Below are 14718 nucleotides of genomic sequence, written 5' to 3'. Positions count from 1 at the left end.
CGACCGAGAAGGAGTGCCTTGCGATCATCTGGGCTACTTCTAAGTTTCGTCCATACCTATACGGCCGACCATTCAAGGTGGTAAGCGACCATCACGCGCTCTGCTGGCTGGCTAATTTGAAAGATCCTTCCGGCCGCCTTGCCAGATGGAGCCTACGACTTCAAGAATTTGACATGACTGTAGGCTATAAGTCAGGCAGGAAGCATTCCGACGCAGACTGCTTATCCCGCGCTCCCGTCGATTCTCCCCCGAAGGACGATGACGATGACGCCTTTTTGGGACCGGTAAGCGCCAACAGTTTCGCAGAACAACAGCGATCAGACCCTGAGCTGAAAGCGCTAGCCGATTACTTGGAAGGAAAGACCGCTTCCCCTCCTGGTGTGTTCAGACGACATTTATCATCCTTCACGTTAAGCAATGGCCTCCTCGTGAAGAAGAACTTCGCACCTAACAAGACCGCGCAGCTTCTCGTAGTGCCTAAAACCCTTCGGCAAGAAATTCTGCAGGCGTTGCACGATGAGCCAACAGCAGGCCACCTCGGATTTGCGCGCACGTTGCGTCGAATCCAGGAGAAGTATTACTGGCCGCGACTGCCTGCCGAAGTTGCCCACTACGTGAAGACGTGTCGTGAGTGCCAACGACGCAAGACGCCGCCGAACAGACCAGCAGGACTACTAAACCCGATTCCGCCCCCAATCCTGCCCTTTCAACAAATTGGGATGGATCTCCTCGGCCCCTTTCCATCTTCGTCTATGGGTAACAAGTGGATCATCGTGGCCACTGACTACCTTACCCGTTACGCCGAAGCAAGCGCACTACCAAATGGTACCGCGGTAGAAGTCGCCAAATTTTTTGTCGAACAAATTCTCTTGCGACACGGCGCCCCAGAAGTGCTCATCACGGACAGGGGAACGGCGTTCACGGCAGAGTTGACGCAAGCCATCCTGGAATACAGTCACACAAGCCATCAACGAACAACTGCGTACCATCCCCAGACCAATGGCCTTACGGAGCGCCTGAACAAAACGATCGCGGACATGATCGCTATGTACGTCGACGCTGAACACAAGACCTGGGACGCCATCTTGCCGTACGTGATCTTCGCGTATAACACGGCAGTCCAGGAGACGACCAGAGCGACCCCGTTTAAGCTTGTGTACGGCAGGGAGCCCACGACGACGCTCGACGCAATGCTGCCGCACGTAACCAGCGAGGACAACCTTGACGTCGCCGCCTACCTGCAGCGTGCAGAGGAAGCCCGACGACTCGCACGGCTGCGTATTAAAGACCAACAGCGCACCGACAGCCGACGATACAATTTACGACGACGCCACGCAGAGTACAATCCAGGAGACCAAGTGTGGGTTTGGACACCAATTCGCCGTCGCGGATTAAGTGAAAAGTTGTTGCGTCGATACTTTGGGCCATATAAAATCCTTCGCCGCGTCGGACCCCTGGACTATGAAGTCATTCCCGACGGCACATCAGCATCACAACGGCGACGCGCACGCCCAGAAATTGTACATGTTGTACGACTGAAGCCATATTACACGCGTTAAAGAATCTGTGGTGTTTATAGTTTGCAGTGTTTATGTTTAAGTTTCTTTGTTTTGAAACATCGAGGCGATGTTTTTTTAAGGGGGGAGTAATGCCGCGAAACCTGCAAAACAGTATTTGTTGTTTTTTAACAGCCGCCGGCATACAGGCTTATCACTCTGATTCTGGACCGCGTATCAGTTCTGTAATCTTTGTTTGTTACTGCTCGATGTCGCGAGTCACACCTTTATCAGTTTTGTCGTAGCGCAAGACGCACCGAGATCTGTCTGGAAGGTTCCGGCCACTCAGGTGTCTTTCCACAATGTTCCAGCCCGTGCTGGTAGCTGTTTGCGACGTTATCTAGATTGTTCTGTGCAGCCTTTAAATTGAGCGTTGCCGAGTGTGACGAGCATTCTTTGTTCGACGATCGACGAGCACGTTTGTTTCTATCGCCGCCGCCGAGTTGCTTAGTTCTTTTGCGGGCGCAAGTCAGCCCAAATAAAGAGTTTCTTTAGTGCAATTATCGACCCCTTCATTTGTGTCGTCGACCTCGTCACTACTACGTGACAATATATAAGAGTAAATACTAACGCACGCAGTAGGAGAATAGTAGGATTTATATGTACAGATTAAAAATTCAAAGCATATTAGCCAGGTAGACCTTTTGTTTCTATTAAGAAGTTTTGAATGGCGTTAAAAACATACCTGTGACTGTACCCAAGCATGGTGGCACCGAACGATAATAAAATTTGGCTGCTCAAATTAAGACCCAGCTGTTGTAACGGCTTCTCTAAGTACCGTTTTCTTATCATGGTAAAACGGCGGCAAAATATCAAGAAATGGTCTATTGTTTCCGGTTCCCCGCAGAATGCGCAGACAGGAGAAAACGCCAAACCAGACCTGTGCATATATAAATTTAGGGGCGGAATACGACAGTGTAGCCTGGTTAGAGAGACCTCAGTCTGCCTTGATTGACATGATTTCCTATTCCAGGAATACTTGAGGTGCAGGTAGTCATCCGAGGATAAAATAGATCCAGACTGCGTGCTTAATAAGGCACGCCGCCGAAATCGTGCTGCTGTTATGTACGCTGTTGCCGGGAGGATGGGCAATACAGGGCCGTTCAGAGAATATTTGGCTAGTCTGTCTGCAACCTTATTGGCTGTCACACTGCTGTGTCCTGGTACCCACACTATATGTATGAGGCTCAAATGTGAGGGGAACAATGAAAGAAAGGTGTTTAAAATTGGCGAGTCCATATTCGAAGAAAGCGACAAGCACAAAGAATAAGAGTCTGTAATTACAGCCACTGTTGAGTATGTTGGGTCTAGTTTGCGCAGAGCAAGCACCACCGCCAGCAACCCCGCCTGGAAAATTGGAGTAAAATCCGGAAGACGGACTGAAAAAGCCCAGTCTAAAAGCGGACAGTATATTCCAACGCCGGCTTTTTCATTAAATTGAGAAGCATCCGTTGCTATCGTTATGCTAACGGGAAGACTTTGTAAATGATCTTCTAATAATCCATTTAAAATGTGAGGTGCTAAGTGTTTTGCATTATTTGGGAAAATGTCATCATAGACAATTTGAACCGACGATGCACTTAGTTTTGTTGGAAGGATGTTAGAAAGGACTACGTGCAAAGGTTGTAACAGATTTTGCACTAGAATTACCTGCGGGGTATGAAACCGAGGCCATCCGACTCCAAAAATGGAGTCTGGCTCGCAACAAAAAATTGATATGGAGCGGTGGAATTGTGATTCATATATTTTCATATACGTCTGGACAGTCAAGAATTGTCATCTAGTTAACAACGGTGGTATTCGGGCTTCAAGGTATAATACATTATTAGCCACGAATTTGGGGAGCCCACGGCATAATCTAAGCGCTTCCCGCTCTAAAAGAACAAGCGGGCGAATTTTGTAAGCAGGTGAACCAGAAAATAACACAGATCTAAATTCTATAATTGGGCGGACATACATAACATAAATCAGTAAAAGTGCGTCTCGCCGCGTCCCAGACCTTGGATTGCTTAACCTGCGCAACATACCTACAGCACGTGCCCCCTTCGCTGCAACATGTTCAATGTGATCCCTCCATGCCAGATGGTCATCGTAAATCACCCCTAGATATTTCAAATACTTAACTTGAGGAATCATTTCCTGCTTAAATGTTAGAGCAAGAGTTACCGGATCCTGAATTTGGAAAACAAGGAACGCGCACTTTTTAACATTTAATTTAAATCTTAAGTTACCTAACCAATTTTGAAGGGAGCTTAGGTACGATTGCAGGCGCCAGCTGTTTAGGGATTGAATGTCAGGTGCAGCCGTAAAGCATGCGATGTCATCCGCATAGACATACGTGCGAACCTCCTAATGAGTGGGAATTGAACTCATTAAAATGGTAAAGAGCACGGGCGAGAGAACTGCCCCTTGAGGGACACCTCTGGTTTGTTGATATTTGCCAGAATGCACTCCATTCAATGAACAGTAAAATTGTCTGTTTTGTAGGAATGTCAATTTCCAATCAATTAAGTATTGTGGAAAGCATAGCGATTCTAATCTGTGCAATAAAATTCGGGGCTCTACACTATCATAAGCCTTCTCTATATCTAGAGTCACCAATGCAGCATGCATTTTTTTGAGCCGCGCAAGAATTCGACTCTCAAGGTTGATATGTGCATTCAATATTGAAAATTTTGCTCGAAATCCGATTTGACAGGGACTAAGAATATGTTTTTCTCGACAAACTCGGTAACCCGTTTGAGTACGACCCCTTCAATTAATTTTACCAAGTTTGATGTTAAAGATATTGGTCAGATATTTTCCAAAGTATAGCCACCACCATTGTGTTTCCGTAAAGGAATCACTTTGGCTAGTTTCCAGTCACCAGGTATCCAAGAATGAATAATTGAGTAATTTACCAATTCTAACAAGGAATTTGGAGACACTTCAAAGAGGAATTATAACATTTTTGACGTTACTCCGTCAGGGCCAGGCGCAGCAGTTGGCAACGTCATTACAATCGAAGAAAGCTGAGAAAAAGTAATTTTAGGGACATCCTTTAATTTTAGGGCCAAGATAAGCAAGTGATTGTCATGCTTAAGTCTCTGATGAGCGCTATGCGAATCCTGCTTTCGAACATGCACACGCCAGCAGCGAACAGCGCCTTGCAAGTACTGAACGCATTGCAACCGGTTCTTGCAGCTTTACAGTAGACAGAACCATGGCTTTCTCGGGATTACCTTTTCACAAAAAGTTCAAGCAAGCATTCATCTTTCAGTGGAATGCCCGTGGACTACAGTCCAAGATTTCAGATATTCGACGCTATGTTTACGAAAATAAGTTCCCTGTTCTCGTTATTTGCGAGCCGAATCTACCAAATACTTTGCGAATTTCCGGTTACGAGGCATTTCCTTCGCCAACACTCAACAGACCCAGCAAAGTCGTCGTCTACGTACGACGTGAACTAACATATGTGCTCCACTCTGTTCCCCCGAACAATGACAACCAGTATGTGTGTTTGACCGTGAAGTGTTGCGCCCTAACATTTACGCTAGTGGCTGCATGCGTGGCACCATCAAGTCACTTCGACGATGACAGATTAAGTGATCTTATAGCCATCACTTCTGGATCATGGATAATCACAGGTGACTTTAATGCTCACCACCCCGTTTGGGGAGGCGTTCGGATGAACTCTAAAGGCAGAAAGCTTGTGTCCTTCGCCTCTGACAATGGTCTACTCTGCCTTAACGATGGAACGCCGACCTATATTAGAGGTGTTAATTACAGCAGCTGCTCGGACTTGACTTTCGTTTCACATTGCCTTACAAAACATGTCCGGTGGTTTACAGATATAGAAACTCATGGAAGTGACCATATCCCAACCTACCTCAACATTACTGGCCATTCGACATCTCTCACAGCGACACGTATGGGGCGTATTGATTGGACACTTTTTAAAACTATTATGGAAGATACTTGCACCCAAGACTTGTCCACAAGTCTCGAACAAAAAATTAAGGACGCTATGGAGAGTGCAACCTGTACCTTTAACCCTGTCGCAAACTACACAGATTTTGACTTTGAACTACAGCGACTACGATCGCTTCGGCGCAGGGCGGAACGTAGATACCGGCGCACAAAGTCTCGCCTAGACCTCACATACGCAAGGCACATACAGAAAAAGATCCAGCGCAAAATTCAATCCCTGGAGTCTAACCGCTGGAGGACATTTTGTGAAACTCTCGACCCACGGAAGTCATTGTCACGTATCTGGACTGTCATTCGTGGCCTTCGTACACCACCTCAACAACGACACCCTTTCAAATCAATCGCGCTTCACCAGAGATGCAGTGAGGTCGACGTAGCCGAAGAATTCTGCACAAGAATAACAGGACCTTCAAACACACTCGCGCCACAGCAGTGTAGTGATGTTCCGCCATCGAGGGATTCCCGGATGGATCTACTGTTCACACTGGAAGAACTTGACGCTGCTCTCGCTTGTTGTAAAAGGTCATCTTCGCCAAGACCAGATGGTGTGACGTACTATGCGCTTGCCAATCTAGGCCAAGAGGCTCGACAGGCTCTCTTGCAGACATACAACAGATCATGGAGCGATGGCAAAGTTCCTAGTGAATGGAAGACAAGTCGTATCATTCCACTTCTGAAACCCGAAAAATCACCGCTCGATATTAATTCATACCGCCCCATTGCGCTCTCCAGCTGCGTCGGCAAAGTAATGGAAAGGATGCTATTAACACGCATTGAGTGGTACTTGGAACGACACGAAAAATATCCAGATTTCATGTCTCGGTTTCAACGCGGCCGCTCCTCTATAGATAATGTCGTAGACCTGGTTACGTCAGTCAATGTCCAAAAGAATCTGAAAAGATTGACTGCGGCATTGCTTTTAGACATTAAAGGTGCCTACGACAATGTAACGCATGAAGCCATCCTAGATGCACTGGAAACTGCTGATATCGGAGGACGAACTTATAGCTGGATACGCAGTTATTTGTCAGACAGGTCACTGTTCATCCAGACAAAGGACGGACGAACATCCTCACATAGAACCTCTCGCGGAGTTCCGCAGGGTGGGGTACTGAGCCCCACTCTATTCAATCTTGTGCTCATCGGCCTAGTCGACCTGCTGCCTCAGTCAGCTCAGATCTCCATATATGCGGATGATATTTGCATTTGGGCCTCAAGCGTGACTCGACCCCAAGTTTATGCAAGACTACAAAAAGCGGCATCTATTGTGACGTCATATCTTCGTGTACAGGGTCTTACTATCTCAACAGAGAAGTGTTCTCTGGTGGCCTTCACACGAAAATCAATGTCGCAATACGCAGTATACATAAATGGCAAAGCTATTCTTTATGAAAAGAGTCATCGCTTCCTGGGAATCGTCATTGATAGGAACCTCTCGTGGAGTCCACATATCAGTGGTATGAAGAAGAGACTGACGGCGATTGCCCATGTTCTCTCCTTTCTAGGAGGCAAGTCCTGTGGCGCGTCAGTGCACTCTATGCTGCAACTACACCGTCACTTTTCCTGGGTTACATGCGGTACAGCTTTCCAATATTCAATAATATTAGGAAGACGAATATCGAGATCCTCCAAAGCGTGCAAGCTCAAGCTCTCTGCATCTGCCTTGGACTGCCAAAATGCACCTCAACGGCAGCAACGGTTCTTCTCCCCGCGAGCATCCCATAGCTACATATATTGCTGTTGAAACCATGAGGACACATATACGACACCTCACCCGGGTTTCCCGTCACCACCTGGCAACTATCCCAACAATTAGACCACATACTGCATTTGCCAAAACCATAGCAGCTCATCGCACCTACGTTCCTTCACAGTTCACTCCAGCTTCAAGACCGAGTTTACCCATATGGAGCCTACATGAACCGAAATTTTACCTATCTATTCCGGGAGTAAAAAAGAAAGCGGGTGTACCATTGCCTGCCTTGAAGCAAATGACGTTGGGTCACCTGTATTCTATGCACAATAATCGTGAACGCGTCTACACCGATGGCTCAGTTGCTTCAACAAGCTCCGCGGGGTCCGTAGTGATACCGTCGAGGTCCATCGTGCTGAGGATGAAGACGACGTACCCCACCTCTTCAACTGGTGCTGAACTGGCTGCCTTACGTGCAGCTATTGAATACATCGGCCAGGAACTTCCAGGTGTCTGGTCCATTTTTACGGACTCGAAAGCAGCGCTTCAAGGCGTTCAAACTGCGCTACGTCGTGGATCACATGAACAACTAACTGCAGAGATCCGCGTGCTATATCACGACGCTACATCAAAAGGTCATGAAATAATTTTCCAGTGGCTACCTGGACATTGCGGTATTGAGTGAAACCACCAGGCAGACCAAGTTGCCCGTTCTGCACACAACGACGGAACTACAGTGAAAATTCCTATATATAGAGTTGACGCAGCTTGTCGACTTCGTTCCTTAGCGGCGGAGCTAACGCTTTCAGCCTGGAACAAAGGAGAATTCTCCAATCGACGCCTCAGGGAACTAGACCCTGGGCTGCGCCTTCGTGTTCCCCCTAACAAAGGGCGGCGCGAAACAACACTGATGTGCCGTATGTGGCTCGGTGTTGCATTCACCAAAAAATACGCTAATGTGATGAGAATGGCGGATAGCCCTAACTGCGAAAGATGCGGCTGCGAAGAGACCACAAAGCATCTCCTTTTCGAGTGCCCTGCTTTTTCAAGCGAAAGACATGCGCTGCGTTCGGCTCTGGACCATCTTGACAGGCGTCCTTTCACAGAGGAGAAAATCCTCGGCCCATGGTCACAGAAGGCGTCTAACGGCAAAGCCTTCAAAGCACTTATGTGTTTTATGAGAGACACAAACTTGATTGAGAAACTGTGACTGTGCTCCTCGCCGCCTTACCTTTCCTATCATTCTCTTCTATCTTTCTCCTTTAAACTCCTCATTCCCCTTCCCAGTGCAGGGTAGCAAACCGGAAGCTTTCCTGGTTAACCTCTCTGCCTTCTCTCTCTTTCTCTCTCTCTCTCTAGGGACATCCTTAACCGTATATACTGGGCTTACAAACATAGGGTATTTGGGAAGTGTTGACAAAAAACGCTTTTCTAAACCTTTAGCGATGTTTTCTACTGTTCTAAGAGCTTCTTTAGAAGTCGAAACACTTGAGGGTAAATTTTCTGAGACAGGAATCTTTTTTCGCGATTTTAAAAACCTGAAAAGTGCACGTCGGTTATTCGATTGTGAAAGGTAATTAAAATACTAATTATCATAATTACCTTTCGCTTGTGCGACTGCGTTTAAATGCAGCTGCAAAAAATTTATAATCATGCCAATTTTTGGGGCACTGGTTGTGAAGGAGCTTCTTCCATGCAGCCTTTCTTCTTCTATAATCGCGCTAACAATCTGCATTCCACCATTTTGTTGATGCATTGCCTTTAGATGCACGTACTAAGAATTCACACTTCTTACGACAAGATGCAATAGCCTGGCATAACGTTTGCGATTTTAACTCTTCCGTAGACTCAACTACTGACTCAAGAGACGAAATCAAAAATAAGTGAAACTGGTTATAATTTACGTATGATCTCAACTCAGATGTTGGCAGAGTTAAGCGGCAGTTAACCTCAAAAACAATAGGTATATGATCGCTAGAGTTGTCATCATCAATTGTCGACCAATTTAGTATAGAAACACTAGTGCTGGAAAAAGTTAAATCTATCACAGATTGACTGTGAGCACGTAAAAAAGTTGGTAAGCCAGAATTCATGCAGTGAAGGTTATTGTCTGAATGCCAATCCCACAGTCGCTTGCCGCAGGGATCCGTCTTGTAACCCCACGATACATGGTGCGAATTAAAATCTCCAGCCAAAATAACCGAATTTTGTCAATTAACTAGTAGGTGGTCTAGAGATCGGTGTCCTGAACACCATGAGGGAAATAAACATTCGCTAATGTAAACGGACTGAACCCTGGAATTTCAAAATCTAGAGCCAATAATTCTGAATCTAAACTAGAATATTGAAAAGAAATCTTAGCCCTATGACAAAATTTTGAAGAAACTAGAATTAGTAACCCACCACCTCTTGACTGGCGATCTTGTCGGAATGATCGATAATTTTGTAAGTGAAAATGTTTTTCAGTTGTAAGCCAAGTTTCTTGTAAAACGATTATTACTGGATTATGTTTCAAAGAAAGATAAACTAAATCTGTAATAGCTGAAAGAAGAGATCTACAGTTCCACTGAAGAACTTTTAACTTTCCTATGGTTATGTAATCCGGGCAGCAGCAACAGCCTGCCCCAAAATGTTTTCCTTTGGTTTAGAGCCTAGCTGTTGCTTTTTTGATTTTGCTTCTTGGCGAGGTGATGACGGGTTTGACAACGGGGATCCACTGCGTTTTAGAATTCGCGTATCTGTCTCTTCCATAGCTGCATCATGAGCCTCATCTGACTTGTTGAAATTTCGCATAGGTGATGTGGAAAGAGACTCATTTTGCGAACAGGACATTGCAGCTAATGAGCGCTGCACTGATAGTGAATGTCCAGGTGCCGTAGGAGAAACCATAGCAGTTTGCACAGTCTGAGAATTTTGAGCAGCTAGAACATTGGATATGCATTCTGTGACTATTGTCACAATCCTATCCACTATTTTGGTCACGGTTGCTTCCACAGCAGTTATTATGGTTTTAGACATCGTGGAATCTAATGATGCTCCTGAACGGGCCGACCCACCTGCATACCCATGAGCTCTGTCTTTAATTTCCTGGATTGCCTCACGCCTCGAGCAACGTTTGCGGTCAATAATCTCCAGAATTTTCATTTCATGCGCTCTTGAGGGACATTCCAAAGAATTTGCTGAATGAAGTCCGCCGCAAAGACAACATTTGACAATTTGATCAGAGCATAAGTGTGTTTTATGTGCTTCACCACATTTGCAACACCGCAAAGTGGATTTGCAACCGCGTGCAGTATGGCCATAACGCCAGCAGTTGTTGCACTGCAGAGGCTTTGATGGTAGGTGATCTACTCTGAATATTAAAGGTCATGCTTCAATCTCCGATGGACAGACTGTGTCTGCAAATGTAGCAATAACCGATTCTGTCGGCACACGAACATAATTTACCTCCCGGCTGCAGCGATAGACCGCAACAACGCCTGCCGCGGAAAGAAGCTCAAGGGTTTCTTGGGGACTTAATGAGGAATCTACACCTCGGACTAGACCTCTTGTGCAAGCCAGGTGTGCAAGGGATAAAACTGCTTACCTGATGAGAGGCGAAAGTGGAGCATTTTAGCAGGTCCTTTATGCATGATAGTTCTGGCGAACGGCAAAGAATCTCGCCGCGACCAAATTGGCGCACCTCGGCTATTTCTTCGTAGAAGGAAGTGATTTCCTGAAGGGAAGCTCGAACAGCTCCTGGGTTGTTCATTTTAATGGTGCCCCCATCCTTAGGTACGAGTGCCACAGGGATGTTGCGGACACCGGAGCTCTGAAAAGCTTCCAAGGGCAGATCATCGGTCAGGAGGGAAGCTGACCAAGGGAGCGCCCTTGGCCGGGGGACTGCGTCGACATTACCTCAAATTGACAATGTCACCGCGTGTGTTAGTCAACAGAGAACAAAAGAAGCACAGGGGAAAGACAAAACCGGGACCAGCAACCCAATACTTAGCCGATCGTCAAGGCCCAGCTTCTCTCAAGCGACCGCTTTTTTTACTACCGCTGCAGACAGACCGAACGAGCTGCTGATTCCGTTCTTCTGTTTCTTTCTCTTTCTAGGACATCTTTTGCGTTTCGCAAGGGCTTTCCGACCGCCAGCGCATGATAAATTACCCGACTGGGTAAGGCCCAGCGTATGCCTTCCACTTCGTGTGTGTGTGTGTGTGTGTGTGTATGGAAGACTCTTTCTCTCTCGCTCCATCGCTTTCTCTGCGCTGCTATCCGCGCTCTGCACAAATCAAGCCGACACAATATGGTGGAAACGTAAGCAGACTTGGTGACCTGTGACCTGACGATAGCTGCTGGTCATAACGCGGCTTTTCGAAAAAGATGGACAGCCAGTACCTAACAGTAATTGATACTTTAAGACTGCAAGCATTGTCCTCAGACATGGACCATGCCGGTCGCTGCGCCGACGCGTCTTCGTCAGTGCTGGAGCTACTTTGGAAATCTGTCAATTCATTCTGTTTACGACCAAGTCTTCAAACGTTTTAGTTCCTGCATTTAAAAGCCACCGCTACGTGAACGTGAAAGATCCTCAGCGCTTGAACAGCAATGCTACTTTGCGCTCCCATTTTGCACCAACCCACTGCGAATATTTCGTTGCCGTTCTTGCTCTTCAGCTGAAACTCGCGCCGCCTTTCTATGCGTAGCTGATGCCGAATGTTCAACCACAAGTATGTCATGAAACTGATACCACATCGCTACAACATACTTCACTGACCTCACTGCAACCCGAGGCTTACGGATCACGGAATGCAGCGCAGCACATCGGTTCCTGCAGGAGCATCGTCGTTTTTCGTACTTGGCGCCAATATATAGTAGGAGACGACAGCGTGCTTTTTTCTGTCACATTATTTGTTTGTTTGTTTTTCAGAAGGCGTAACCCGATTGTGTGCTTACGTAACCTGGTGCCATTCTACTGCACACATTTTGCGTATGTCACAATTTGTACAAAATGGTAAATTGTCGAGAATATTGCTCCAGGGCTCCAAACTTGCAGCTTGTTGAAATGGCAAAAAAAAAACTAAATTTTCCACCCCTTGTGATAAACGGTTTTTTCCAAGATATATACTCCATATCTTACAAAACTAAGGTTGATTACTATGCGTTGAGACACTTGCCCACCACACATAAAAATTTCATTGAAAAAAAATGGTCATCAGCTCTATGTGGCTCTACAACAGAGCTTTTGCAACCTGACATGACAAGCATCCCCGAGAAAGGCAAACAGCAGGCCAATATTATAGCAGAAACGTAAAATTGTGAAACCAAAGCAGAGCACTGTTCTCTCTACCAATTGTCGAAGACTTTAGTCGCTGAAGGCCTAAGGAGAAAATGCCACTGAGCAGAATGTTTTACCCATTCCTGTACCATTATCACATGTGCCACATTTGCTATGCACCTACATATTCGCGGTATTCTATCCGACCGATGTGCCGCCGCCGTAGTTTGGTGGGCACATAAATGAAATTAATCGGTATATGCATCTGTCTCTGTCATACCTTGAATCGCTTTGGGACGATGAACCTCACAAATCAAACCAAACAAACCAAGCATCTATCTTGGTCAACAGGTACCCAGCTTCGTAGCACGCTACCCCGGGTTATGAGCGCCACAGCCCTTACTCCAACGATCTCGCTGCCGCGACGAAAGCTCCGAAAATAAAAAAAGCACTTTTTGAAAGGACAAAATCGACAGTGGTCTTCCTGTGTCACCACCGCACTTCCCGGGACGCACGTTTCACATTACAGCGTTTACAATTTTTAGACGATCTCGGTTCTATGTTCTGAAACCCAAGTTCATCACTCCAGTTCAGCTTCCTCCACTTCAGGAATCAAGAACTCGTAGCCGAACGCTTCTAAAATGTCAAAACACGACTCTTCGATTATGCTGAGCGTGGCTTTCGACAGTCTCTTTTTCCACCGATCAGGGGCACTACTTGGGCTCTTTCTTTTCGCAAGGTACTCAGACACGGCGGTTGTGTAGTTCAAACCAATGCGCCCAAAGAGGCGCAGCGTCTCGTTCCGGGGGTTTGCGACGAGGTCTTCGAAGCGGAGTCGTTGCGTCCAATTAACCGGCAGCAGGCCTTCCAGATCGCTGAAAGCGTCGAGGTCAAAGCGCATCTGATCGCACAGGGAACTGGCTTTGTCGCACTCTGCACTAACCGTACACCACTTCTGAGTTCTACGTGAGTAGTATACGGCGCGCGGGTCCCGCACAAGATGAATCACGCGTAGATATTTGGCCATGTCCGGGTTCCGCTTGAGCCAGTGCGCGACCTGCGCAGCAGAAAGAAAGGGCTATGTAAAAAACATTTGACATGCCTCCATTTCTTAACGCCTTCAATGTCATTTTGCAATTTATAGCAGATAATTCTATTCGGGAAAAAAGCGGTTAGGTAGCTATCACCATCATATACTGTGCAGCACAAGTAGCATGGTCGTAGGATAATCGGCACTGTTGAGTGAGCTGGAATTTGCGCTCTGGCCGACACAAAAAATGTGGTGCATGCATCAGTTTTTGTCAATGATAAAACCATTTGTCCATGTGTTCTATATGCAATCAATGGCCAAAGGAATTAATTTTCTAAGTGTATCTTAGGATGTTTTGTCACAGACGTACTGTATTATAAGATTGTTAGGGAACAACAAGACGTAACTAGAATCACTAAGCACGACAGATTTAGTGCAGGGTGTATGGAGCTAAAATGAGCACAGCTACGAAGAGCACGGGATGGGCGGATGACGTTATGAAGTTTGCGGAGACTCGGGTGAATGTGGCTGGTACAGGCCCGTGTTAATTGGAGTAATAGTAAACAGGCCTTCGCTCCTCAGTGGGTATATTCTGGTTGATGGTGACATTAACGGCGATGACGAAGATCAGACAAGACAGGTATCAGCGCAAGGGCTGCCTTCCAACTATAAGGCAGCAGCATACATCTCCACTACGCAGATTCAGCGGTGAGGGCTGCCGAGTACTGAGCACTCGGGGGACCCATTTTTACCGGTGGGTGTCCGGCGGTGGGTTTCGAACTAACCACCTCCCGCAGCCGAGACGGGCGCTCTAACCACTAGGCCACGGCTCTGAGTGCTATAAGACCGTGTCAGCGAAGTTTCAAGAAGCTCAGCGATGTGAGAGCAAGATATAGAAATACACTGGTGGAAATTTTCCGGAACACTCCATTATGCCATTATAACCGAAGAAACCTTCACATGTGAAAATCCGTAAACCATACCAACCAGACGACAAATTAAGCCATTATGCAGCCAAATCTTGAAGAAAAAGCGACCCAAAATGACTATTTCCAGGAAAAAAAAATCTCTGGTTACAAAATTGAAGATTATGTTGACAAATGTCAGATGCTAAAATAATTCAATTGGCCGTATTATTTGCGTCTCACATTGTTCTAGCAGTGGTTCCTCTTTTTTTGGAATGTTAATTATTACACGTGATTTACAC

At 46.3% G+C, this 14718-nt stretch overlaps 1 protein-coding gene across 5 annotated transcripts in view; it reads right to left on the bottom strand.

The window, feature by feature from the left end:
• Nucleotides 1–910: 910 nt before the first annotated feature.
• Nucleotides 911–14718, bottom strand: part of LOC146200314 (carbohydrate sulfotransferase 2-like) — a 120288-nt gene continuing 106480 nt past the window's right edge. For 4 of the 5 annotated variants that reach the window (XM_084595497.1, XM_084595495.1, XM_084595496.1 and 1 more), the window contains one exon: nucleotides 911–13538. In XM_084595497.1, coding sequence (XP_084451623.1) covers nucleotides 13062–13538 — 477 coding nt within the window. In that variant the 3' untranslated portion in view covers nucleotides 911–13061. The remainder of the gene's footprint in view (nucleotides 13539–14718) is intronic. The other variant, XM_084595494.1, reaches the window with a different exon arrangement.

Source organism: Amblyomma maculatum, chromosome 2 (assembly GCF_055883805.1).
Source record: "Amblyomma maculatum isolate TAMU_Amacu chromosome 2, ASM5588380v1, whole genome shotgun sequence".
Lineage (NCBI taxonomy): Eukaryota > Metazoa > Arthropoda > Arachnida > Ixodida > Ixodidae > Amblyomma > Amblyomma maculatum.
The sequence above is the reverse complement of the archived record's forward strand: the minus strand, read 5'-3'. Positions and strand labels throughout refer to the sequence as shown.